We start from the raw sequence: 25,998 nt of genomic DNA, 5'->3' as shown, positions 1-25,998 counted from the left end.
CAAAACTCGTGAAATAACCCAGCTGAGAAACCAGCATTCTGGGTTAAAAAACAACCCAGCATTTTTTAGATAGCTCTTGTGATTTGTAGACCACGCATCTGTGGTTGTTGCTAAAAATTCCTGCTCAGACAAAACTTTACACATATCTGCCTTCATGGAAATGTATTGATCCTCTAGCACTGATAGACTAATGTCTTTCTAGACATCACATGCCTTGAAGGCAGGACGTGCTTTAATAATTCTTTAAATTCTGCCCTTTCAACAATACTGAGGGGATGAAGCCCCTGAATAACAAAGTTCAGAACCAGCTTGTTGGATTTTCCCTGGGAAACTGGTGCCACCTCCCTCATGAAGTACTGAATTGGTCTTGATGAGCTTGAGGAACTCTGTTCTTGAATGGAGGGTGTCGTTATCTTTTTACTGAATTGTTGCTGCATTCTCAGTAACTCATTCAGTTTAGTTGGATGCAGTCTCGGATAGGCGTCGGATAAAGGGAAAAAAAATAAAAATTAGAAAGAAAATCTTAAATACCATACTTTTAAATTATTATTATGCAACACAGAAATACATAAGCCTACTAATAATACAACTGCGCAACAACAAAGTAATGTTTCCTTTTTATATTAATTTTCATTTTACACTAAGGTAGCTAAATGACAACACTTGTCTTAATTTCTCCACCTGAAAGGATTAAACACTTGAGCTTTTATTTTGGCGGAAAACTGTGACGAGACCTTTACGTTTCTATAACATTAAAAACACTTTTATATTACAAATCGAGTGAGATGCTGTAATTATCTGGCTGCCCACACAAATGCTGGAAGTTATGTGAACGTTAAACTCGCGCACATGCAGAGATGGAGCTCGCAGAATCTACTGAGAAAGAAGAAGTGAATCACCAGCTGCTGTTGTGAGCACAGTTCGGGTCGCTCTGAAACCAGTCACAACAAATCTATACAGCAATTTAATTAGATCAAAGCCTTTGTCGTGCGATAAACAAACTAAGATTACATTTTTTGTTCAACTGACAAACACGATGGCGCAAACGTTAGTGGTCTTTTATGTTCATTACCAAACTGGCGGACAGATCATGGCGGGTCATTGTAATTAAATCAGAAATAGAAATTTGATGTAACATAGAGAGCAATAAAGCAGGATAATTAATACATTTAAAATGGCCATTACTCACCTATATGTGCGTCCTTAAATTTGTGCTTGAGGTCTTCGACGTAGACAGCGTTTTAAACTTTGGTTTGCAAAGATTGCGTACAAAAGTGTAACCTTTACTTGTCGTTTCTTTGAGAGACTTGGACAAATAAGGCCATGGGTAATTAACGTTAGTTGTTTCTCCATCCTCCAAATCTGCCGCCACGTCTTGCTCCATCATGCGGTGTGTCAACCCACGTCTGTACGTCAGTGAACCGTTAGCCGCAAGATGCGTGATTAAACAACAGGTGGCGGTAATGGCAAAAAATTTGTTTGTAACCTAACAAGAAGAAGAATATCCTTGCATCGTGCTGATTCCATAGACATCATATAGATAGACGCCCTATCGACTGCTATTGCCTATTGGCGCGGACGAGCCGTGGGGCCGCCATCTTAACCCGCTCACCCGCTCAGTGTAATCTGTTTGGCAGGTGCAATGAGCCGCCAGCGCATTTAATTAAAGGTACAATATGCAGGATTTTTCGCCACCAGGGGTCGCTAACCTCTTACAATAACAAAGGCGTATATTGATGACGTATATTCCACATTAAGCTGAATTATGGATCTTGTCGTCAAGCTGATGGATCTTTTATAGATGAGTGAATACATTGTACCGAACTACACGCAAGTGCTGAATTAATACTCACACAGGTCAGTTTATTAGACGAATCAAACTTGAGGTAACGCAGCGCTGTTTCACTCGCTCTAACAGTTACACTATCACACTAAACTGCATTTGAGTGTGTTGAATGTTGTTAGTTAGGTTGTGTGTTGGCTGTATGAGATTAACTAAGCTAGATCAACATTAGAATAACATACAGATCATATTATAACATTTCATCATGTTGATCTAAATAACATTGATAGTTTTATGTACATTTGCTCACCTGTCTAATAAAGTACATGCAACACTCGCGTCTGTGTCAAGTGGAAGTTAGTCGCTGACGTGGAGCTCTCGGCATCTCGAAAGATGTTGATCTTCGTTCTAGTCCTCTTTTTGTCTCAAAGTCTGCTTGCCATGGTCCATAATGTTTGAACAAAACCACAACAGCGTGAGCGTCCTGCTAAGCATAACGGGCCAGTTGTCAACGTCTGTCGCCATGGTTACTATGGCAGTGCGAGGTCAAACCTGGCGGAAACCGAGAGTAACGCGGATATGACGTCATTGACTGGCGACTCCTCACCCCTGCTCACACGCCCCGTTTCCTTGATTAAAATCGCAACTTTCTCACGATTTACACATTTTTGAAACATTTGGGATATTGTAAGTAATCTACTAAACAAAATATATAACATTGGCCTAGTGGTTTCTGGATATTTCACTGCAAAAATCCTACATATTGTACCTTTAATCATATCTCACTGAATACCGAACTGATTTTCACGCGGGGTTTTTTCTGCTGCAAAGGTCATACACGTAGCTACGATACAGGACACATTGAATATTTTGTTCACAAAATACAACCAATAGTACGGTAATGTTAAATGTTAAATCTTACTTGTGTAAAGTAATCCCCGAGTGCTGGTCCGCCGATGTGAGCAGGAATATGCTGCACAGTGCTCCGGTATCTACTGCTGCTATGCTACGCAAACAGGAGTATGACCGGTTTAAGATGGCGGCCGCATTTCTTGCGCCACAGCGCCCAATAGGACATCTAGTCTCTATATGATGTCTATGGCTGATTCGCGCAGGCTCGACAAAACGCAATGTAGCTTTTGCTTGCGCTACACCGCTACTTGCTGCAAAAAGTAGTTAGCTACTGGAAAAGCTACAAAAGCTACTGTTTAAAAAGCAACTGAGCTACTGCCAAGCTACTGAAAAATGTAGTTAAGTTAGTAGCGTCGCTACTTGTAGTTAACTACTCCCCAACACTGGATTCAGCCACATGGCGGCGCTATAATAAGCAACATTACCTTTTAGCTAATGACTCTGTTTCCTAGTGAAGCTTCGAAACACAACAAGCCCTGAACATTGATAAAAGAACAGATATTATACAGACACCTGATATTTAATCTTATTAGATGATTAGTTCATTGCCTTTGATGGATTATATGATCAATAAAACACGTGTAATGTGTTTGTAAAAGCTGTTTTACTGCATGATTGGCCTGAGTTATTGCATTTCCATTGTTCTGACCAGCAGGAGTCACCAGCGTGTGGCGATTCAAACGATTTCAAAACACTGAATCATTTTGTTCAGTTGATTCAAAGCTTTGAAAAAAGAATAAAAATATATATTAAACTTACTTTTCTTCTGAATAAAAAAGAATACTGCTAAAATTAATTGTGAACATTGTCTTAAGGTGCTGAAGGAGAAAATTAAGTAATATGTTGTTCATGTTGTTATTTAGCACGTTTTGAAATGTATGTGTCTCCTGAGTCACGCTGCCTGTTTAGGGTATAAAAAAGGGATTAAACTAGCTCTATTTAAAATGCACTATTCAAACTTACATGATTGTAATTCAAGAATGCGTCGGAATATAGACCTAAGTTTGGTCTTGTTGTAAAGAAAACAGTCAGCAGATTATTGTTGAAAGCACTTCAAAAAAATGAAAGTCTGAAAAAGTTATGGAAGTTTAAACTTAATTTAAATCAAATATACTGTACTTAATATTTTTTTCTTTTTTATAAAAATATGTATTTTACTAAATATTTTTTACTATAAAATTACTATAAAATCAAAGCAATATATCTAACCAAGTTGTGTTCCAAATTTGAAGTTGATATCACAAAAATTGAAGTTCCCATGAGATTTTGTTTAGGCGTGATACCAAAAATAGCCACCGGGTGACTTACATTCCATTGAATTTAATTGTATGCATTCTGCTGTAACAAATTAATACATTTCTGTCCAAATATCATTTCTGTCACAAAATATGGAACCTTGAGACTCAGACCTTTCTGACAATATGTGTTTTGTCAAGATTAGAAAAGGTTTTGATCTCAAATTATGAAACATGACGATGCCCAAAAGGGGAGGAGCCCGATAAAAGAATTTAGAGTACCGTTTCTATGGTAACGCAACGTCCAATTTCAAAACGGGGTTCACAGGCTGAATCTTGAGTTAGTAAGCTTTCGAATGATATATAATTTCTCAACATTAGATCAGGTGTAGTATGGGATATAGTTGTTTTAAACATGCAGTGGCAGTAACAGTTAACATTGGTCCTTTTTTTATACCCTAATCAGGCAACCTGTCTCAGGAGACACAACTCATAAAATCCAAAATATATCAAATTTAAAAAAAATTGGATTTTTGGATATGTTTGATTTAAGTCCAGATGATATAGAAAATGACATGAAATTATTTTTTGCTTAGCATATTCCACTCTTGCCTGTTTAAGGGTTAAACTTGCGTTCTAACACACCTGTGGGAAATCTAACTTCTCTCCTGTATATGGGAAAGCACTGCTTTAAGTTCATGAGTGTTAGGAAGTATTAATTCCTTCAGTAAAAAACACCATAGACAGTAAAAGAAAACCACAAGAGATCCTGATGACGCGAGGTGACAGGCGTCATGACGTCACACAGACGCGCTGACGGCGGCTCCCGGCATGCAGTGCGCGAGCGAAGATGGCGGAAGGCGGAGCGGCGGATTTGGAGACGCAGAGAGGAGAGATCGCGACGCTCCTGAAGACGCCGCTGCGCAGAGCAGACACCTGGTGAGACGCGCCGGAGAACACGCGCTGATGAGTCGCGCCAGACAGCGTCAGTGCGTCAAACACTCGCACTCATACAACAGCAACAACACGAGCTGTCATCACAGATCACGTGAATATCAGCGTGAACCTGCAGATACACAGGAGATGATCCACCAGTTACCGTGTTTCTGTCAGAATACCTCAGTGTGTGTGTGTGTGTGTGTGTGTGTGTGTGAGAGAGAGAGAGACTCGCGTGCAGGTCAGCTGATGACGTCACTTCCGCTGTCTCCCACAGGTACCTGGTGGACAGTCACTGGTTCAAGCAGTGGAAGAAGTATGTGGGCTTCGACAGCTGGGACAAGTACCAGATGGGCGAGCAGAGTGTGTATCCGGGACCGGTGGACAACCGCGGGCTGCTCAAAGGTGCGGGTCACAGGGGTCAGGGGTCACGGGTCACAGAACTCTCGGTTCGGTTCAATACGACACTGGTGTCACGGTTCAGTGCGTTTTCGATACAGAAAAAAGAAAATATGCCAGAGAAATGTCCTTTTAAATTATTTTTTAATGAAAACTAACATCATAAAGTATGATCTTTTTTTTGTTGCTTTGAACGTTGATGGAGCTTTATCTTCTGAAGTGTCTTCTTAGCAGCATATAAAACAAAAACCTTATAATAATATGACATGTAATATTGTAGTAGTGATAAATAAAGATTAATCTTGTTCCAGTTTTATTGTAAGTTTGCGAGGGAGAGAGACAGAGGGGTTTCAGTCAGCGTTTGAACACTGAATTGATTCCTCTTTCGCGTTTCCTTGCCCTTGAACCGCCACAGAAACACAAAGTTATGTCTAAATCCCCGTCTCGTCAAGTATTATATCATGAGTGACACGTATTTGAGAAAGAATCCGATGTTTGTCAGTTTTTTCGGTCTGTGCATTCGTTCTTAAAGTGACAGCACACACCTAATATTCCTGCTGTTGTCTGTGCCATAAATACAGCTTTAACAAATATGAAACTATATGAATTTCTACAGTGAACAAATAGTGTTATTTTACACTAAGGCTTAATGTTCTTGTATTCTTTGATCATTAATGAGTATATGCTGTCAGTGCACTGATTCAACAGACATACGCCTTTTCTTTCTCAACCGTTAAAAGACCGACTGATCACATATTTTGAACTTGAAAAATGGTGTATTGACTTATTTCTGAGGTTGAAACAACGATTGTTCTGATGTTGAATTCTTCTGAAACATGATTATTCATGTTTATTTGATGCTATAAATTGCGACTGACGCTTAAAGGGATACTTCAGGATTTAGCATTAAGCTTCGTATCAGTAGAAAACATGTAGTATTTTCGAATTATCGTGCCCCCCCCATAGTGTAAAGATGTGTCAGCCATCTTTCTGTAGAAGCTAAGCTAACAGGCTCTCGCTCTGTGTAGAAAGTTTGTGTAGTAGGCTAGTCACGATGGCGGAAGGTAGTTTTGAAGTTGAAATGGCAGAAGGGGATTTCGAAGATCTGTTGTGCGAATCTGATGCTGGCGGCTATACCTGTACGGACGGTTTACTGTAAAGTGAGTATTTGCTTTGTTTTTCTTTCTTTTTTTTTTGTCCAAACTCTCCTCGGCATTATCACAATGTTCTTCACGCGTAGTCAGCTGAGCTATTGTTGTTATATTTACATCTATGATAGCATGCTGTATATGTGCAAATAGTTCGCATTGCTAATAGAGGTCGACCGATAGTGGATTTTACCGATATTTAGGTTTGACCGTAAATGCCGATAACCGATAATTCAACCGATATTTTTTAAAATGGACACTGGATTAAAAACAAACTTAACACTCACAAGTAAAACAGTGCTGAACTGAAATGTGCTAAATTAAATAAATATATAAATATGAATATATTAAAATAAGTTCTACAGAACAAACTCTATACAGAAAATAATTTAAACATTAAAATATTACAAGTTTCGTTAGATATAACCTAGAAACATACGTAAATTTCATAGGTAACACTTTGCAAGTCGCATTTGTTAACAATGATGTATTAGCTAGCTTTCATGAACTATATGCATTATGCAATATGTTTTTACTGCATGTATTAATATGAGCAATACAGTTGAACCTTTATCACTCATGTTAGTTTATAGTACATTAACTAAGGTCATAACAGATGAAATAAGAATTAAAACTCCATTTCAAATGCATTAGTAAATGTTGAAATTAACAAACTAACAATGAATAATACTTCTACAACTTTTATTAATGCTAAAAATGTAATCTTATTGTAAAGTGTTACCATTTCATATAATTCCAAAGAGCCATTTTTTGCCCAAGAGCTTTGAGTGTAAAAGTGTTAATATTACTTATTTTTTTAATTAAAAGTTATAACTCGCATTGGTTGTGGTTCTTTTTATAAACCTTTACTGTTACTAGAGTATGTATTAGCCTAGAGAATGTGTGGAGCAAGTTTTCGGACACTGCCGCCTGTAACCGTAGGCGTGGTTAGCCTGGGCAGCAAAGCAAGTGCATTCTGGGAGTTGTTGTCTTTCAGCCACATGAGTAAAAAATACATTTTCTGCCTTTTCTCAGTCTAGAATTATAATAATAATAATAATAATAATTTCACATTTCTACTATATAAATGAATTAAATACTATTAAATACACATTCGTCTTCCCAGAGCTGAAGTATCACTTTAAAGAATTATGGGAAAAATCATAATCACGATTATTTTGGTCAGTATTGAAATCACGATTATGTAACACGATTATTACACATGACTTTGGGAATGTGTTGCATTTATTAAAAGACACCTTTCAACAATTCTTACAAAATCTAAATTTGAACATTTATTGTACTTTTTGAACTATTAAACAGACCTGCAAACTCACGAGTGGTGAAAAAGGTGACATGTTAACGAAGTAATTTGTTGTAGGGGGTCACCAGGGCGTTATTTACCTTTATAAAGGACAATTTATTAAACCTTACTAAATATATGTTTTATGTCAAATTCTTACATTTGATCAAATTCAGTTTTAATAAAAAAGGGCTGTTATCAATCAAATTAATTTACACTGCAAAATTACAACTGTAAAAATATTATGAGATTAATGTGTAAACAAATAATAAAATAAATAAAATAAAATCAATGATACCTTTAAACAATAAATCAGTAGGTGGCGGCAAGTGACCGCCTTTATAAATGAATCATTGAGTCATTCATTAAAACGATTCATTCAAAATAATGAATCATTGAGTCATTCATTAAAACGATTCATTCAAAATAATGAATCATTGAGTCATTCATTAAAACGATTCATTCAAAATAATGAATCATTGAGTCATTCATTAAAACGATTCATTCAAAATAATGAATCATTGAGTCATTCATTAAAACGATTCATTCAAAATAATGAATCATTGAGTAACAAAACACAGCGCTTAGTGTTGCTTTTCTTTTGTAACTATTTTCGTCAGTGAAATGAAACAAAACCAGTCAATATTGTGTCTAAAATCTAAGTTACTACATATAAACTAGGCTACTTGTTTATTAAACTTTAAACTCAATGTAACATTTGCAAACAAGATATTATAGAACAGCCCTTAGTTGTGTTATGTTACTTAACTATATAAACAACCTCAACATTTCTACTGTATGTTTCTTCTGTGAGTTTGTGTGTGAGCTGTTAGGCTGATTTGTTTTGATTTCTCCACTAATGTCTCTCTCACTAATAGACAGGCAGCTTCCAGAAACTATCCATTACCGATCTCTGTTTACACTGACTGTGTAAGATCAAAACCATCTCGCGTTTGGATCGGTCGGGCAAGTAAAACTCTCTTTCACTTGAAACTTAAAAGTCCCCTTTTCCCGGACAGGCAGACAAGTGTTGACGTCGCTCCCTGTGTTCATTCTCGATGTGTTTCGTGCTGTAAAGCGGAACAGATGATCAGGTCACGTGCGCTCGTGCTGCCGTCCGCCGCGAACTCTACGGGCGCCACCATCTTGCCTGCCGCCATTACTGCGTGCTTGCTAAGGGTGACGGTACCGGTGCCCTCTAATGACATTTCAATGAAAGCGGATCCTGCTCATGAAACAAAATGTCTGGTGAAAGGTCATGTAGTGGCCAAAGCTTACCGATAAAGGTAATTTATTGACAACATAATGTATTAATGTAAAAATGCGTCAGCCAAATGTAATGTAAGACGTGTATTAATTGATGGCCAATCAATAAAACCAAACGCTGTCATTGCTAGCTGTGTTGCTAATATGTTCACAAGCTTCACAAGTTGCAAATAACTCCGTGTTTCCCCTACCATTGTTTTGTAATAATACTGTACCCCGCAATAATACTATTTAAATACGAATCCTACGTGTTCTGTGTGAATGAATGGTGCAGTCGACACGCAGTTTCATTTAACACACACACACACACACACACGTGTGACGCTCGAGCTGTTTATTTGCCTATATGAGGACACGACTGCATGAACTTCCTCGAGACGCGCCTGATTCCTGCCGGTTCCACAGTGAGAGCGGCGCGGCCAGAGAAATTTTGGGCGCTGCACATATTACATATTATAAATAGTTTTTCAGCGTGAGAAATACAATGTGTGGCGGGAGAGCGTGACAAAAGACCGAAACTGTCGCGCTCAATGCGTGACTCTTGAGAGCCCCGCAACTACTTTCTAGTATGTTACTTTCTCCCGCCGAAAATAGACTTTTTTTCTGTACCGTCAAAAAATAGTTTCAAGTTAGCCTACGTGTGCCATCATACACATCAGCATAAATGCTCCTGATAAATTATTTGTTATTAAAGCATTAACACACAAACCACAGCACTGTTATAACATAAAAGCAAGCAGATACTGTGTGCATGGTATGACTGAATTATCCCTTAATAATTCCTAAAAAGTTGCTTTCTGCAACAGATAAATAAAAATGTATTAGTTTTTATATGTTTTCTTCATAGATATTTGTAGTTTGCGGGAGTCCCGTGAATCGATTTACTCTCCTACAAGCGCACACACAGAGTGAGTGTATTACCGCCCACACCAGGAAGTCTGTGTAATCCGTGTGGCCGTAAACATGGCCAGTCAATGCGCAACAAAGGTTTGTGAATTTCACAAGAGGTTTTATTTGTTGTTAAAACAGCCAACCACACAACACGCTCTTCCCGGCATCACTGGACAGCATACAGCCGCCTACGGGACCAACGCTACTTCCGCTAGCAGCAAGGGACGCAGTAATGGCGGCGCTGCTTTACTTCCGTGTTTCGCCGGATTTGTGTATAGAGTTTATGGCTTTGGGAGGGCAGATGTGCGTGTGTGCAAGTCATTCAGAACAGAAGACAAAATAAGAGTGTTCTTGCAAAACAAAACATGGCAAAATAATCGTTTTTACTCGATTGTACTATTTTGGAGATCATTGGGAGCCAAAACCGAAATTCGATTAATTGCACAGCCCTACTGTGTACAGCCCGACTTATCAAGAAGAGCCGATTTTCTATTCCTAACGCTATTAACTAGCCTGTAGAAAATATTTAATTCATGCTATTGCATGTGAATAAATATGTTAGTGTATAACTATAGTGCTTTGTGAATTATATTTGTCAGTGTTTCCCCTACCACTATATAAGGGGGGCGCCCCGCCCTCCTAACGGCTCGCCCCCCCCCCCCCCAAAGGTCAAGTAAATTTGATTTGATTTTCTTTAAAGCGCCAGATTACAATTTGTTATTTTATTAAACAAACTAAATAGCCCTTAAGTAATATGTTATTTATCTTATTTCCACGATGGCATTTCTTTTCTGTCTGTGTTTGCGCGTTTACAATTATCCCAATGAGTGCGCGCACGCACACACACAAACACTTGAGTCACATACAGACGGGCACTTGCGGAGAGAGAGTGCGCGGCGGGAAATATTTGCGTTTTTGAAACGCTCACAGGGAACTGAAGATGGCGACAACCGCTCTACTGCGAGTAGCAGCCGGAGTAGCTCTCCTGCTCCAAGTCTCAGTGCTGCGCATCCTGCCCCTGACGGGCATCAAAAGTCCAGTCTTCACCGGATGACAGGTTTTGACCCAGCTTGGCTGTCAGAGGGGAAATACTCCCCTTGGCTGTACAAGACTGATCTTGGTAAGTAACTTAGATCTTAGATTCTCTGCCCAAGCCCGAACTTGATCCGACCCGACCCTCGGGCCGGTCCTGGCCGATATTTCCCGTCACTATCCTCGGGCCGGTCCGGGCCGATATTTCCCGTCACTATCCTCGGGCCGGGCCGATATTTCCCGTCACTATCCTCGGGCCGGTCCGGGCCGATATTTGCCGTCACTATCCTCGGGCCGGTCCGGGCCTATATTTCCCGTCACTATCCTCGGGCCGGTCCGGGACGATATTTCCCGTCACTATCCTCGGGCCGATCCGGGCCTATATTTCCCGTCACTATCCTCGGGCCGGTCCGGGCCGATATTTCCCGTCACTATCCTCGGGCCGGTCCTGGCCGATATTTCCCGTCACTATCCTCGGGCCGGTCCTGGCCGATATTTCCCGTCACTATCCTCGGGCCGGTCCGGGCCGATATTTGCCGTCACTATCCTCGGGCCGGTCCGGGCCTATATTTCCCGTCACTATCCTCGGGCCGGTCCGGGACGATATTTCCCATCACTATCCTCGGGCCGATCCGGGCATATATTTCCCGTCACTATCCTTGGGCCGGTCCGGGACGATATTTCCCGTCACTATCCTCGGGCCGGTCCGGGCCAATATTTCCCGTCATTATCCCCGGGCCGGTCCTGGCCGATATTTCCCGTCACTATCCTCGGGCTGGTCCGGGACGATATTTCCCGTCACTATCCCCGGGGCGGTCCTGGCCGATATTTCCCGTCACTATCCTCGGGCCGGGCCGATATTTCCCGTCACTATCCTCGAGCCGATCAAGGCCGATATTTCCCGTCACTATCCTCGGGCCGGTCCTGGCCGATATTTCCCGTCACTTTCCTCGGGCCGGTCCGGGACGATATTTCCCGTCACTATCCTCGGGCCGGTTCCGGGCCGATATTTCCCGTCACTATCCTCGGGCCGGGCCGATATTTCCCGTCACTATCCTCAGGCCGGGCCCTGCGGCGCGGGACTAGATGTGATGGCCGAGGGCGAGCGCGGGCGGTAATGCACTCACTCTGTGTGTGCGGGCGTTGCGGAAGAATAAAACGATTTGTGGGACTCCCGCAAACTAGAAATATCTATGAATAAAACATATAAAAACTAATACATTTTTATTCATCTGTTGCAGAAAAGCAACAAGAACAACTAAAACAAAATAGAAACGATTTACAGGCCATAGTTTATTTTTATAACATGTTTGCAGCGTTGAGCGATGTAGCCAATCACAGACGTGTGTTGATTTCTTGAACGCAATGGCCAATCACAAGCATTCAAGATAGACTCCCCTCACCGCTCAAATCGGACTTTTTTTTGTTCAGTGCTGAATTCTGTATGAATATCTGTATTCCGGATAAATTACATAAAAATAAATGTTCCAATGTTTAGTTTAATGTCCAGTTCAAATAATTGTTTAGTTAATATGTTCACTGCTGCCATTAAAAGAAACAAATGAACACCATGATTCCTTCTAATTGTTTGTGTCTGTCAATTTTTGGTCGCACCGGCAGGAAACACTGGTCCAACGAATCGTTCAATTTGTGATGCGTACTGAACCGAAAGCCTCGTCCAGAACGGTTCAATATGAATGTTTATTCTGCTCTGCCCCGTCTGCAGATGGGGATTCGCTGGGCATCAGGGAACACTTGATCGACGAGCTGGACTACATCCTGCTGCCGGCCGATGGCTGGAGCCGCCTGGTGAGCTGGTATGACCTGACAGAGGGACAGGAGCCCATCGCGCGCAAGGTACACACACACACACACACACACACACACACACACACACACACACACACACACACACACCAGAGTTGACGAATCACGGTTCTCTGTCTGGCTGCACTGTGCCAAGTGTAAAGTTTGGTGGAGGGGGGATTATGGTGTGGGGTTGTTTGGTGGAGGGGGGATTATGGTGTGGGGTTGTTTGGTGGAGGGGGGATTATGGTGTGGGGTTGTTTCGTGGAGGGGGGATTATGGTACGGGGTTGTTTGGTGGAGGGGGGTTATGGTGTGGGGTTGTTTGGTGGAGGGGGGATTATGATGTGCGGTTGTTTGGTGGAGGGGGGATTAAGGTGTGGGGTTGTTTGGTGGAGGGGGGATTATGGTGTGGGGTTGTTTGGTGGAGGGGGGATTATGGTGTGGGGTTGTTTGGTGGAGGGGGATTATGGTGTGGGGTTGTTTGGTGGAGGGGGATTATGGTGTGGGGTTGTTTGGTGGAGGGGGGATTATGGTGTGGGGTTGTTTGGTGGAGGGGGGATTATGGTGTGGGGTTGTTTGGTGGAGGGGGATTATGGTGTGGGGTTGTTTGGTGGAGGGGGATTATGGTGTGGGGTTGTTTGGTGGAGGGGGGATTATGGTGTGGGGTTGTTTGGTGGAGGGGGTTATGGTGTGGGGTTGTTTGGTGGAGGGGGGATTATGGTGTGGGGTTGTTTGGTGGAGGGGGGATTATGGTACGGGGTTGTTTGGTGGAGGGGGGTTATGGTGTGGGGTTGTTTGGTGGAGGGGGGATTATGGTGTGGGGTTGTTTGGTGGAGGGGGGATTATGATGTGCGGTTGTTTGGTGGAGGGGGGATTATGGTGTGGGGTTGTTTGGTGGAGGGGGATTATGGTGTGGGGTTGTTTGGTGGAGGGGGTTATGGTGTGGGGTTGTTTGGTGGAGGGGGGATTATGGTGTGGGGTTGTTTGGTGGAGGGGGGATTATGGTACGGGGTTGTTTGGTGGAGGGGGATTATGGTGTGGGGTTGTTTGGTGGAGGGGGGATTATGGTGTGGGGTTGTTTGGTGGAGGGGGATTATGGTGTGGGGTTGTTTGGTGGAGGGGGATTATGGTGTGGGGTTGTTTGGTGGAGGGGGGATTATGGTGTGGGGTTGTTTGGTGGAGGGGGGATTATGGTACGGGGTTGTTTGGTGGAGGGGGAATTATGGTGTGGGGTTGTTTGGTGGAGGGGGGATTATGGTGTGGGGTTGTTTGGTGGAGGGGGGATTATGGGGTTGTTTTTCAGGGGTTGGGCCCTGAGTTCCAGTGAAAGGAACTCTTAATGCTTCAGCATACCAAGACATTTTGGACAATTTTATGCTCCCAACTTTGTGTGAAGAGTTTGTGGATGTTCCTGTTCCAGCATGACTGCGCTCCAGTGCACAAAGCATGACCATAAACACATGGATGAGGAGTTTGGTGAGGAGGAACTGGACTGGCTGCACAGAATCCTGAGCTCAACCCGATACAACAGCTTTGGGATGAATTACAGCAGAGACTGTGAGCCAGGCCTTCTCGTCCAACATCAGTGCCTGATGTGCTTCTCAAATTCCCATAAACACACTCCTAAACCTTGTGGAAAGCCTTCCCAGAAGAGTTGAAGCTGTTATAGCTGCAAAGGGTGGGCAACTCCATATTAAACCCTACGGATTAAGAATGGGATGACATTAAAGTTCATATGCATGTAAAGGAAGACGTCCCAAAACTTTTGGCAATATAGGGCCATATCAAGTGTTTTTTGCTAGCATTCATTTTCATGTCCTACGCCACGTTGTTTAAACACCAAATGCATTTGCGCCTATTTGTGCACCAATGGGCTGCTGGTCTGAGAACGAGGTGTGTTCTGGCTCATTGTTGGTGCATTGCTATTTTGAGGCGTCTGAATTAGACTGAGCCATTGATTAACTGAAAAGTGGTGTTACGTTTTCCTGATTGGTCTAGGGGAGGAAAGCAACAGCAAAAATAATGGATGGTGGTGAAATGATTGTGCAACAGCATGAAGCCACCCCGTCTCCAGACCCAGAATTGTTTCTCAATTAACACAAAATTATTTCATTAAAGAAAGTAGTTTTTATTTACAAATCAAACAAAAGAAAAAAAGGGGGCCTCAGATTCAGAAGGGGGTATTGCCAAAACAATGAACATAATCAATCTAACTCCTTATTAACCAAACTACTTAACACTCACTTCTACCTTTGTAAAGCTCAATCATCGAGTGATCAAACAGGGACTAAAGAGAGAAACTACTACAATAAGTAGAACACCAAAAATAGAGATAGGTAGAGATACACAACACTATCAACTGCTTGCTTCAACAAGACCTCACAGCCGTTGCACACCATCAAGCCGCCACCAACACCACTGCTCTGAGGATGGTTGAAGTTTAAATACTCTCCTTCCCCTCCCAGCATCCAATCACAGCAGGGCATTGATTATTGGCATCAGGTGGAAACCATTCTCCTACGAAGAGAGACGGGGAGAGGGAAAAACAGCACAGCTTGAGCACCCACAAACAAAACCTTTCGGCTCTGGACGTAACAGTGCACTAAAGTCAATGGTGCAGTATTTTTTTCTGTTTGTTTCTTTTTTTGTTATTTAAGGAGTGCATTAGTAATGTGTGCTTATAGGCGGATCCACAACGCACATACACTCTGCTTATTACACACACATGTACGTGCAGCAGCACACAAACATGCCAAAACATTTTAAAATAAAAGGATTACAATGTAAAAGATTATTATTGTGTGCATAAGGATATGGTGGAATCCGGCTTGTCCCATAGAATGTCTGCTTGTGCTTTAACCTCTCACACACACACACACACACACACACAGCTTTAACCTCGGTCACGAGCAGATCCGTTTGCTCTCTGGAGATGCGTTCAATCTTTCCGCTTGCAAATTTCCTCATGTAAATAGCGAATCCGCCATGGCGCGAGCACAACTGGCTTTTAAAGGGAATGGGAGATGAGACTCCTGTTGTTTTATCATGTTAAGTCCAAAACACACCCATTATTCATTAAGAGAATAGGGACAACCCTTTTAAACCATGCGCCGGGAGCGCCAACCATTTTCCCCATGGTTAAACTATCAAAAGTGTACTCTCTAACCTGCGCCGTGTGCGCTCTAGACCATGCGCTTAGACCCTTAGAATAGAGCCGTCAGTGTACGTGTCTAGATGAATAGATATGGCATGGAATCACGTGCTGGTGAATGTAGTGGTGAAGCGTGTGTCAGTGGCCAGATCTACTGAAGAGGGAAGAGCAGCAGTGAATCGGCTGGACTCAGATCAGCCGGTGTTGATGGTGCCCCCCCCCCCCCCCCCCTATCTATATGAGGGTGTCGGGTGGCTCTGAGTTATTTCTGTGCTGACCGGAGCAGCGCATGACCGCCGCACACAAGCATGGACTCCAACATGCAGCAGGTTCGGACGCCTTCTCTCTCTTCTGGGCTTTGGGGAAGAGGTCCGCGGGTGCAGAGAAGGCCGGGCGAGGGCAGAGAGGGAGGAATCCGGGTGAAGGAAGGAACGGTCGTCCTGGTAGAGAGGAGAGCGTGGGGTTTTCCTGCTGCGCTTCAGGCCGAACGGAATAAATAGTCTGGAATCCTTCAGCTGTTGGGCTTCAGCTGCTGCTAAAATAAGCCTTTCTCCGGCCGCCTCTACCAACACACTGAGAAAAACCTCGGATTTATCTTCTTCCTCAGGCTTTCTGTCTTAGTATACCAGCACAAATATCTAAACCTTCTTAAATCAAGAGATGTTTACTGGAGAAGCAAAATGATGTGAGTTTGTGCTTAAAACAAGATCAAATATCTGCCAATGGAGTCAGAAAAATGAACCTGTTTTCTCTTTGAATTAAGTTGATTTTCTCTGACCTCATTGGCAGATATTTCATCTTGTTTTAAGCACAAACTCACTTCATTTACGTACTTTTAAAAAGAAAACAAGATTTAATATCTTAAATCATTTTGTTTCTTCAGTAAATCTTGATTTAAGAATGTTTAGATATTTGTGCTGCAAAACAAGACAAAAACATAATTTCTGAGGAAGAACATGATTTTTAACAGTGTGAGAAGATGAATCTGATTTCAGCGCACACGTCAGCTTTATTTCTGCAGGGCTTTATACAGTACAAATCGTTTCAAAGCAGCTTCACAGTGATAATCAGGAAAATAACAGAATCAATGATGCAAACTTAATTAAATCAGCTGTAGAGCAGCTCTACAGAAGACGATAAAGTCATTATTGAGATCAATCTGATCATATTAGCAGTGCAGTCGAATCTTTGATGTGACGAATGGCTATGGTCTCTTGTGTCTGTTGATGTGTGTGTGTGTGTGTGTGTGTGTGTTCCTCAGGTGGTGGAGCAGGGCATGTTCGTCAAACATTGTAAGGTGGAAGTCTACCTCACTGAGCTCAAGCTGTGTGAAGACGGCAACATGGACAACATCGTCACCAGGAGGTTCAGCAAAGCAGACACTATAGGTACTGAATAACACCAGTCTAGACTCCACCTGAACCACTGACACTGTCTGATTTCAGTCAATCACTGACACACATGAAGCTTTACAGGAGGTTCAGTAAAGCAGACACTATAGGTACTGATTAACACCAGTCTAGACTCCACCTGAACCACTGACACTGTCTGATTTCAGTCAATCACTGACACACATGAAGCTTTACAGGAGGTTCAGTAAAGCAGACACTATAGGTACTGAATAACACCAGTCTAGACTCCACCTGAACCACTGACACTGTCTGATTTCAGTCAATCACTGACACACATGAAGCTTTACAGGAGGTTCAGTAAAGCAGACACTATAGGTACTGAATAACACCAGTCTAGACTCCACCTGAACCACTGACACTGTCTGATTTCAGTCAATCACTGACACACATGAAGCTTTACAGGAGGTTCAGTAAAGCAGACACCATAGGTACTGAATAACACCAGTCTGAGATCCAGCCTATTATGATCATTCTGTCATTATTTTTTCACCTTCATGTTGTTCCAAACCCATAAGACCTTCGTTTGTTCATCTCTCAAAAAGTTCATCAGAACTCAAATGAAGATATTTTAATCAAATCTAAGAGCTTTCTGTTCCTCCATTGACAGCTACGCAACCAACTCTTCAGAGTTCAGAAAGAGATCGTAAAACTAATCAATGTGATTTGACCAGTTTAGTCAACATTTTCTGTATAGACTAGATCGACTTATATGATGAACAGATTGAATTAAGGCTTTTATTCACATTTAAACATTGACATACATCAGCAGAGCGCATCAAAATAAAATCCATTGTGCCTGTTTGAAAAATGTGAATGATCTTTTTATGAGCGTTGGTAGTTGCGTGGGCAGATCTCTTCATTTGTGTTTCTGAAGATGAACCATACAGTCTGTCAGGTTTGGATTGAGATGAGGGGGGGGTAACTGATGACAGAATGATGATTTCTGGCTGAACTAACCCACTCTTTGAATCGTGGCTGTGGTTTGGTTGAGATTTGCACACATCTGTCCTGACAGACACCATTGAGCAAGAGATGCGGAAGCTTTTCAGTATTCCCGACGAGAAGGAAACCCGGCTGTGGAACAAGTACATGACCAACACGTTTGAGCCGCTGAACAAGCCGGACAGCACCATTCAGGACGCCGGACTATATCAGGGACAGGTGAGCCGCTGTTTTAAAGGCCTTGCGTTGACCTTTCCACAGGACGTCATTGTTGTCTCAGTGATGGGAATGAGGTTTTTGAGTCGGCCATTTTCCTCTGTCTGTCTGCAGGTTCTTGTTATCGAACAGAAGAATGAAGACGGCACGTGGCCTCGCGGCTCTTCGGCGCTCAAGTGAGTCAGTGTGACCAATGGATCGTCACATGGATCATCAGATGCTTTGTCACTGGCTTGTTTGCTTTCTCGATGTCCTTGACCTCTTCCCGACGGTTGGCATCATTTCCTGTAACTCATGCTCTTCTTGTCTTTTGAAGGTCATCTGGTGCTTCCTCTCTCTCTGCTTTACCAAAGATCTGCCCTTCATCTCTCACAAACAATCATAACAGCAGCTTCAGCGGCCGCAAGTAAGCCTGCAGGGGGCGGGGCTTACAGGTGGGCGGGGCTAAGAAGAGGAGCTTATGTGGGCAGGGCTCGGCAGTGGTTATTGGTGGGCGGGGCTTGGGGAGGGGGTTATTGTTGGGGCTAAGGCAGGGGATTATGAATGAGTTTGGCTAATGGTACACTACCAGTGTCATGGAAAACCTTCCAGTTTTCTCCATTTCTCTCTTCTGCACTGCACTGTGTGAAAGCGCCCTAAGACTATTTCTGTCACAATACCATGGTTACAGTGAGTGTTGCTACATTAAATCTATGGTGAATGTTGATGATCTGTGGACTTAAAGCCTTCTATAACTTGTTCATTCATGGCACAATGTTTCTCCTGGTTTCCACGTCAGCGCTGTTTGATCTGATATCTATAGTTTATAACAGAGAACTCTGCGCTGAACCTGAATGTTTCCACTGGATCTCGCAGCAATGTTATTAATTCTGTGGCGAATTCAATGGATTTCTTCACTGGATCTCCAGCACTGTGTAGTAACGGTGTCGCTGCGCTGTCTATTACTGGTCCAAACTAATAAACGGTCCGTGAAGCACAAATGAGTAGCGCAGTTTCGTTCCGCTTTCATTACGTTTGCCATTCGATGCTGTCCAGCATTGTGGTCGTGCCTATATCAAATTTTGCTCTCACCGGCTGGACAAATGGTCGAAAAATGTCTGTAAATGCCTTACAGTCTGGATCCCTGTTAGGTGTGCCCTTCCTCTTCGGTTGGAGCACTTGTTTTTAATGTTAGACCCATGGTGTAGCGTTAATGTAATTTGTTAGACAGTCTATCTGTCGGGGATGGTGAACAGTGATATCCGCCTCTGGAGAGCGTGTGCTTTACGCTGCTCTCCCTGCATGTGTTGAGCTGTGTCTGCATGACCCTGATCATCTGCTTTCACTGCTGCTGTAACCCTGTTGGGCTTCTCACTCACGTGTGTGTCCGCCCGCAGCATGAAGAACAGCTACGGCCTGTACAGCAGCAGTAGCTACGAGCACTCGGATCAGGGCCGGCGTGCGGAGAAACCCGGCCTCAGCGGCCTCTCCAACCTGGGAAACACTTGCTTCATGAACTCGGCCATACAGGTGACCCTACAGAAACACAACCTTCCCTTCCACCTATAATCCCTGATCGAACTACAGCCTGCACCGAGAGAGAGGAGCTCAGTGTGTGTGTGTGTGTGTGTCGTAGTGTCTGAGTAACGTCCCTCCTCTGACCGAGTACTTCCTGAAGGACAAGTACCTGGAGGAGCTGAATGAGGACAATCCTCTGGGAATGAAGGGCGAGATCGCCAAGGCCTACGCCGAGCTCATCAAGCAGCTGTGGTCGGGGAAACACAGCTACGTCACGCCAAGACCCTTCAAGGTGAAGACCAGGAGTTGCTCTGACATCCATCCATACAGACGGTCATCCATGTGTTTCAGGGGCTGCGTTTACATGCAACCAAATAATCCGCATTGACGGCTTGTATAAGCCTTCTTGTAACACCTTTCTCGGTTCAATTGAGCTCAATCCCAATGAAATTTGTATCGGACTGAAAGGAGTGGTTTATTCCTTTTCTAATCTGATTGAGAGAACATGTAAACACTTGATCGGTTTAAAAACAGAAACGACTGCGCATGTGCGATGACATAGAAATAGTGTAATGACGTTGAAATGGCACAATGACATAGAAATAGTGCAATAACTTAGAAATAGTGTAATAACATTGAAATACCGTAATGACATTGAAATGGCCCATTGATGCAGGAATAGCATGATGACGTAGAAATAGCGTACTGACGTAAGAGTAGCGTGATGAAGTAGAAATACCGTAATGACATAGAAATTAGCGTAATGTCGTAGAAATAGCGTAATGACATAGAAATAGCGTACTGACGTAGAAATAGCGTGATGACGAAGAAATAGCGTAATGACGTAGAAATATTGTAATGACGTTGAGTAGCGTACTGTCATAGAAATAGCGTAATGACGTAGAAATAGCGTGATGACGAAGAAATAGCGTAATGACGTAGAAATATTGTAATGACGTTGAGTAGCGTACTGTCATAGAAATAGCGTTATGACGTAGAAATTAGCTTAATGACGTAGAAATAGCGTAATGCCATTGAATAGCGTACTGACGTAGAAATAGCGTAATGACGTTGAATAGCGTACTGACATAGAAATAGCGTACTGTCATAGAAATAGCGTAATGACGTAGAAATAGCGTAATGCCGTTGAATAGCATACTGACGTAGAAATAGCGTGATGACGAAGAAATAGCGTAATGATGTTGAAAAGGCGTAATGACGTAGAAATTAGCTTAATGACGTAGACATAGCGTAATGACGTTGAATAGCGTACTGACGTAGAAATAGCGTAATGGCGTTGAATAGCGTACTGACGTAGAAATAGCGTAATGACATTGAACAGCGTACTGACGTAGAAATAGCGTAATGACATTGAACAGCGTACTGACGTAGAAATAGCGTAATGACATTGAACAGCGTACTGACGTAGATATAGCGGAATGACGTTGAATAGCGTACTGACGTAGATATAGCGGAATGACGTTGAATAGCGTACTGATGTAGATATAGCGTAATGACGTTGAATAGCGTACTGACGTAGATATAGCGGAATAACGTTGAATAGCGTACTGACGTAGATATAGCTGAATGACGCGGTGATCGAGCTGTCCTCCTGATGAATAAAGTGTGGTATAAACGAGTGTCTCGTCCTCCTATAATCCTGCTTTCTCTGCGTGTGTGAAGTGGAGCAGGACGACGCCACCAGCGCTCGCTTCACACTCTCACACACACACAGCAGAGGCACAACGGCTCATACGCTCATTATCTCCTAATTATGACCAGAAATGGATAAATATTAAGTCTGCTGTTTAAAACAGATATAGAACCAATGTAGGAGAATAGTTATTATGCGCAAACATCGGGAAACTGAATATTTGTGCAGTGTGCGCATGTCAGAAAAATGAACATATAAACACACACATCAACCCAATCACATGTTTAGCGTTCATGTAAACACTACTTTCAGGTTCATCAATCGGAATGATTTCAGTCTGATTGAAACAGAAGTTGTGCATGTAAACGTAGCCAACATCTGCACGAACACCATAACGGCACATTTACATGCTGCAAAAACACTAACTAGATCAAAACATCATCTGATAATCCAGAGAAAATCATTCAGTTAGTTAATTTTTGAAACTTTTTTGTATAAGACACTTGACATCCAGCATATTGTTGATTTAACTGCTGACACTATTTAATGAAAACTGATTTTCATAATTGATTAAATGAAATGAACTGAACGGAATAATGATACTATTGTCTTTTAGAGCTGCTTTACAGGAGAATTGAACTCTATTTGCATCATTGATTCTGTTCTTTTCCTGATTGTCTCTGTAAAGCTGATATTTTAGCCATTTTCATGTGTTATGATGTGAACGTTTCCACCCGTCTTCCTGACGGCCACTGTTGGGCTGTTGCACGTTGCAGCACATGTGGTTGGGTTGTTGCTGAGGTCAATGTGTGTGTGTGTGTGTTTGTTCAGACTCAGGTGGGCCGGTTTGCGCCTCAGTTTTCGGGTTATCAGCAACAGGACTCTCACGAGCTGCTGGCGTTCCTGCTGGACGGGCTTCACGAGGACCTGAACCGCATCCGCAAGAAGCCCTACATCCAGCTGAAGGACACCGACACACGCCCCGACCAGGTCCATCACACACACACATCACTACATCCAGCTGAAGGACACCGACACACGCCCCGACCAGGTCCATCACACACACACATCACTACATCCAGCTGAAGGACACCGACACACGCCCCGACCAGGTCCATCACACACACACACACACACACACACACACACACACACACACATCACTACATCCAGCTGAAGGACACCGACACACGCCCCGACCAGGTCCATCACACACACACACACATCACTACATCCAGCTGAAGGACACCGACACACGCCCCGACCAGGTCCATCACAAACACACACACACACACACAGACACACACACACACACATCACTACATCCAGCTGAAGGACACCGACACACGGCCCGACCAGGTCCATCACACACACACACACATCACTACATCCAGCTGAAGGACACCGACACACGCCCCGACCAGGTCCATCACACACACACACACAGACACACACACACACACACACACACACATCACTACATCAAGCTGAAGGACACCGACACACGCCCCGACCAGGTCCATCACACACACACACACACACACACACACACACACACATCACTACATCCAGCTGAAGGACACCGACACACGCCCCGACCAGGTCCATCACACACACACACACACACACACACACACACACACACACACACACACACACACACACACACATCACTACATCTAGCTGAAGGACACCGACACACGCCCCGACCAGGTCCACAATAGTGTGTTTAGTGTTTTGGTCTTTTGCTTTGGATCTACATTTCTGAAATGCATAACCTAAGACAGTTAACAGAGCACTCTAAATTGTAATGTGGACTCATGCATTTTCTGTAAAGCTGCTTTGAAACGATGTGTATTGTGAAAAGCGCTATACAAATAAATGTGAATTGAATTGGGTTTATTTGGAATCACAGTTCTAAAGTGTTAATAGTCTAATTTTTAAAGAGACATTTTCTCTGACACAAATACTGAATCTGATATGTGTCATATTAATACAAAAAATTCACAGTTTTAACTTGATCGTTGATCTAGTCGATTCTTACAGTCGACTCCATTTAGTTTGTTGAAGGTCAAATGCTAATCGTAGCTTAAATCCTCCTGTGGTCTAAAAACATTGTTCATTCGTGTGTCAAATGGATTTGCCTGAAAAGCAGTGAAATCACAGAGATAAAAGCTTGAGAAGCAGTTTTTCCTTCACTCAGCTGTATCTCAGTTTTAACCTGAATGTTTGATGTTGAAACCTCCCCGCCTCACGTACCTCGTGTGTGCATGTGTGTGTGTGTGTGAGTGAGACGGCTGACGGTGTGTGTGACTCGATCTCCTGCAGGTGGTTGCAGAGGAGGCCTGGGAGAACCACATAAAGAGGAACGACTCCATCATCGTGGACATCTTCCACGGCCTGTTCAAGTCCACGCTGGTGTGTCCCGTGTGCGCCAAGGTCTCGGTGACCTTCGACCCCTTCTGCTACCTGACGCTGCCCCTGCCCATGAAGAAGGAGCGCACGCTGGAGGTGTATCTGGTGTGGCTCGACGCCCTGGCCAAACCCACGCAGGTACTGTCTGTCAGCACAGATCTATTAAAGAAATGTAATTTTGCAAAAAGAAGAACTTTTATTTAAAATACATTTAAAAGCAGCCTACTTCAGTGTGATTTGTTTTCATATTATCATGCTTAACACTGAGAATGTGAATAAGTGTAATGTGATGATCAGCTGCAGATATTCAGAGAATATCATATGTTTGAGCGGTTAGCGTGTGGATGATTTATTTTTAACAGCAGATTCAGGATGTGCGCTTGTTAAGTATTTTCTTCAGCCATGACCAAAATTTTACCACCTCCGCTTCGTTTTGATCCAGGAAAAACCCTGGGAGTGCTGAAACGTGTTACAGGTGTGGCTGTTGTTTTTGTTTCAGTACAAGCTGACGGTGCCTAAAGTGGGCCTCATCTCGGACCTGTGCGCGTCGCTCTCGGCTCTGTCGGGCGTCCCGGCTCAGAAGGTAACCGTGGGCATGGAGAAGCTAACCTCTCGCCTGATCAACTTCCCAGCATTCACTGTGTTTCCTCTTTCTGTCCAGATGATTGTCACGGACATATACAACCACAGGTTTCATCGGATATTCGCCAGCAACGAGAACCTGAGCAGCATCATGGAGCGGGACACCATCTATGTGTGAGCTCCTGTGGTTACTGAGGCGAGTGAGAGGTCAGTGCGTGTTTCTGATCCCTGCGTCTGTGTCCGTGTGGAGCAGGTTCGAGCTGGCCGGCAGCCAGGACACCGATCACGTGGTGATTCCTGTTCATCTGCGGGAGAAGTACAAGCAGTCGGGTTTCAACCACACCAGCACGCCGCTCTTCGGCCAGCCGTTCCTGCTCAGCGTCCCACGCACCCTCAGTGAGGACAAGCTGTACAACCTGCTCCTGCTGCGCCTCTGGTGTGTAGTGGTTTCCCCACACCTACGCTTTCTTAAGCTGTACCTTACTGTTAATACGTGTTTCCCCAAACCTTCCCTACGCTACTTCATTCTTAAGCTGTACCTTACCGTTAATACGTGTTTCCCCAAACCTTCCCTACGCTACTTCATTCTTAAGCTGTACCTTACCGTTAATACGTGTTTCCTCAAACTTTCCCTGCGCTACGCCGTTCTTAAGCTGTACCTTACCGTTAATACGTGTTTCCCCAAACTTTCCCTGCGCTACACCGTTCTTAAGCTGTACCTTACCGTTAATACGTGTTTCCTCAAACTTTCCCTGCGCTACGCCGTTCTTAAGCTGTACCTTACCGTTAATACGTGTTTCCCCAAACTTTCCCCGCGCTACGCCGTTCTTAAGCTGTACCTTACCGTTAATACGTGTTTCTCCAAACCTTCCCTACGCTACTTCATTCTTAAGCTGTACCTTACCGTTAATACGTGTTTCTCCAAACCTTCCCTACGCTACTTCATTCTTAAGCTGTACCTTACCGTTAATACGTGTTTCCCCAAACTTTCCCTACGCTACTTCATTCTTAAGCTGTACCTTACCGTTAATACGTGTTTCCCCAAACTTTCCCTATGCTACGCCGTTCTTAAGCTGTACCTTACCGTTAATACTTGTTTCCCCAAACTTTCCCTGCGCTACGCCGTTCTTAAGCTGTACCTTACCGTTAATACGTGTTTCCCCAAACTTTCCCTATGCTACGCCGTTCTTAAGCTGTACCTTACCGTTAATACGTGTTTCCCCAAACTTTCCCTGCGCTACGCCGTTCTTAAGCTGTACCTTACCGTTAATACGTGTTTCTCCAAACCTTCCCTACGCTACTTCATTCTTAAGCTGTACCTTACCGTTAATACGTGTTTCTCCAAACCTTCCCTACACTACTTCATTCTTAAGCTGTACCTTACCGTTAATACGTGTTTCCCCAAACTTTCCCTAC

At 43.4% G+C, this 25,998-nt stretch overlaps 1 protein-coding gene across 20 annotated transcripts in view; it reads left to right on the top strand.

Annotated features, from left to right (window-relative positions):
- The first annotated feature begins 4,716 nt into the window (after positions 1 to 4,716).
- The window catches only part of usp15 (ubiquitin specific peptidase 15), a 38,871-nt gene continuing 17,589 nt past the window's right edge, over positions 4,717 to 25,998 (top strand). For 2 of the 20 annotated variants that reach the window (XR_013196306.1, XR_013196305.1), the window contains exons 1-14: positions 4,732 to 4,869; positions 5,144 to 5,271; positions 12,632 to 12,762; positions 17,126 to 17,252; positions 18,292 to 18,437; positions 18,549 to 18,610; positions 18,751 to 18,840; positions 19,811 to 19,943; positions 20,050 to 20,223; positions 22,417 to 22,575; positions 23,914 to 24,138; positions 24,500 to 24,583; positions 24,662 to 24,756; positions 24,836 to 25,018. Coding sequence is in view for 12 of the 20 variants with exons in the window: in XM_077209331.1 (XP_077065446.1) it covers positions 4,781 to 4,869; positions 5,144 to 5,271; positions 12,632 to 12,762; positions 17,126 to 17,252; positions 18,292 to 18,437; positions 18,549 to 18,610; positions 18,751 to 18,840; positions 19,811 to 19,943; positions 20,050 to 20,223; positions 22,417 to 22,575; positions 23,914 to 24,138; positions 24,500 to 24,583; positions 24,662 to 24,756; positions 24,836 to 25,018 (1,826 nt within the window). In the remaining 8 variants the exon portion in view is untranslated. Of the gene's footprint in view, positions 4,870 to 5,143; positions 5,272 to 12,631; positions 12,763 to 16,133; positions 16,194 to 17,125; positions 17,253 to 18,163; positions 18,438 to 18,548; positions 18,611 to 18,750; positions 18,841 to 19,810; positions 19,944 to 20,049; positions 20,224 to 22,416; positions 22,607 to 22,651; positions 23,299 to 23,913; positions 24,139 to 24,499; positions 24,584 to 24,661; positions 24,757 to 24,835; positions 25,019 to 25,998 lie in introns of those variants that run through there. The other 18 variants (XM_077209324.1, XM_077209323.1, XM_077209326.1 and 15 more) reach the window with 16 other exon arrangements.

This window comes from Siphateles boraxobius, unplaced genomic scaffold (genome assembly GCF_051911475.1).
Source record: "Siphateles boraxobius isolate OS27281-9 unplaced genomic scaffold, OSU_SipBor_1 61, whole genome shotgun sequence".
Classification (NCBI taxonomy): Eukaryota; Metazoa; Chordata; class Actinopteri; order Cypriniformes; family Leuciscidae; genus Siphateles; species Siphateles boraxobius.
This window is presented reverse-complemented; position numbering and strand designations above follow the sequence as displayed.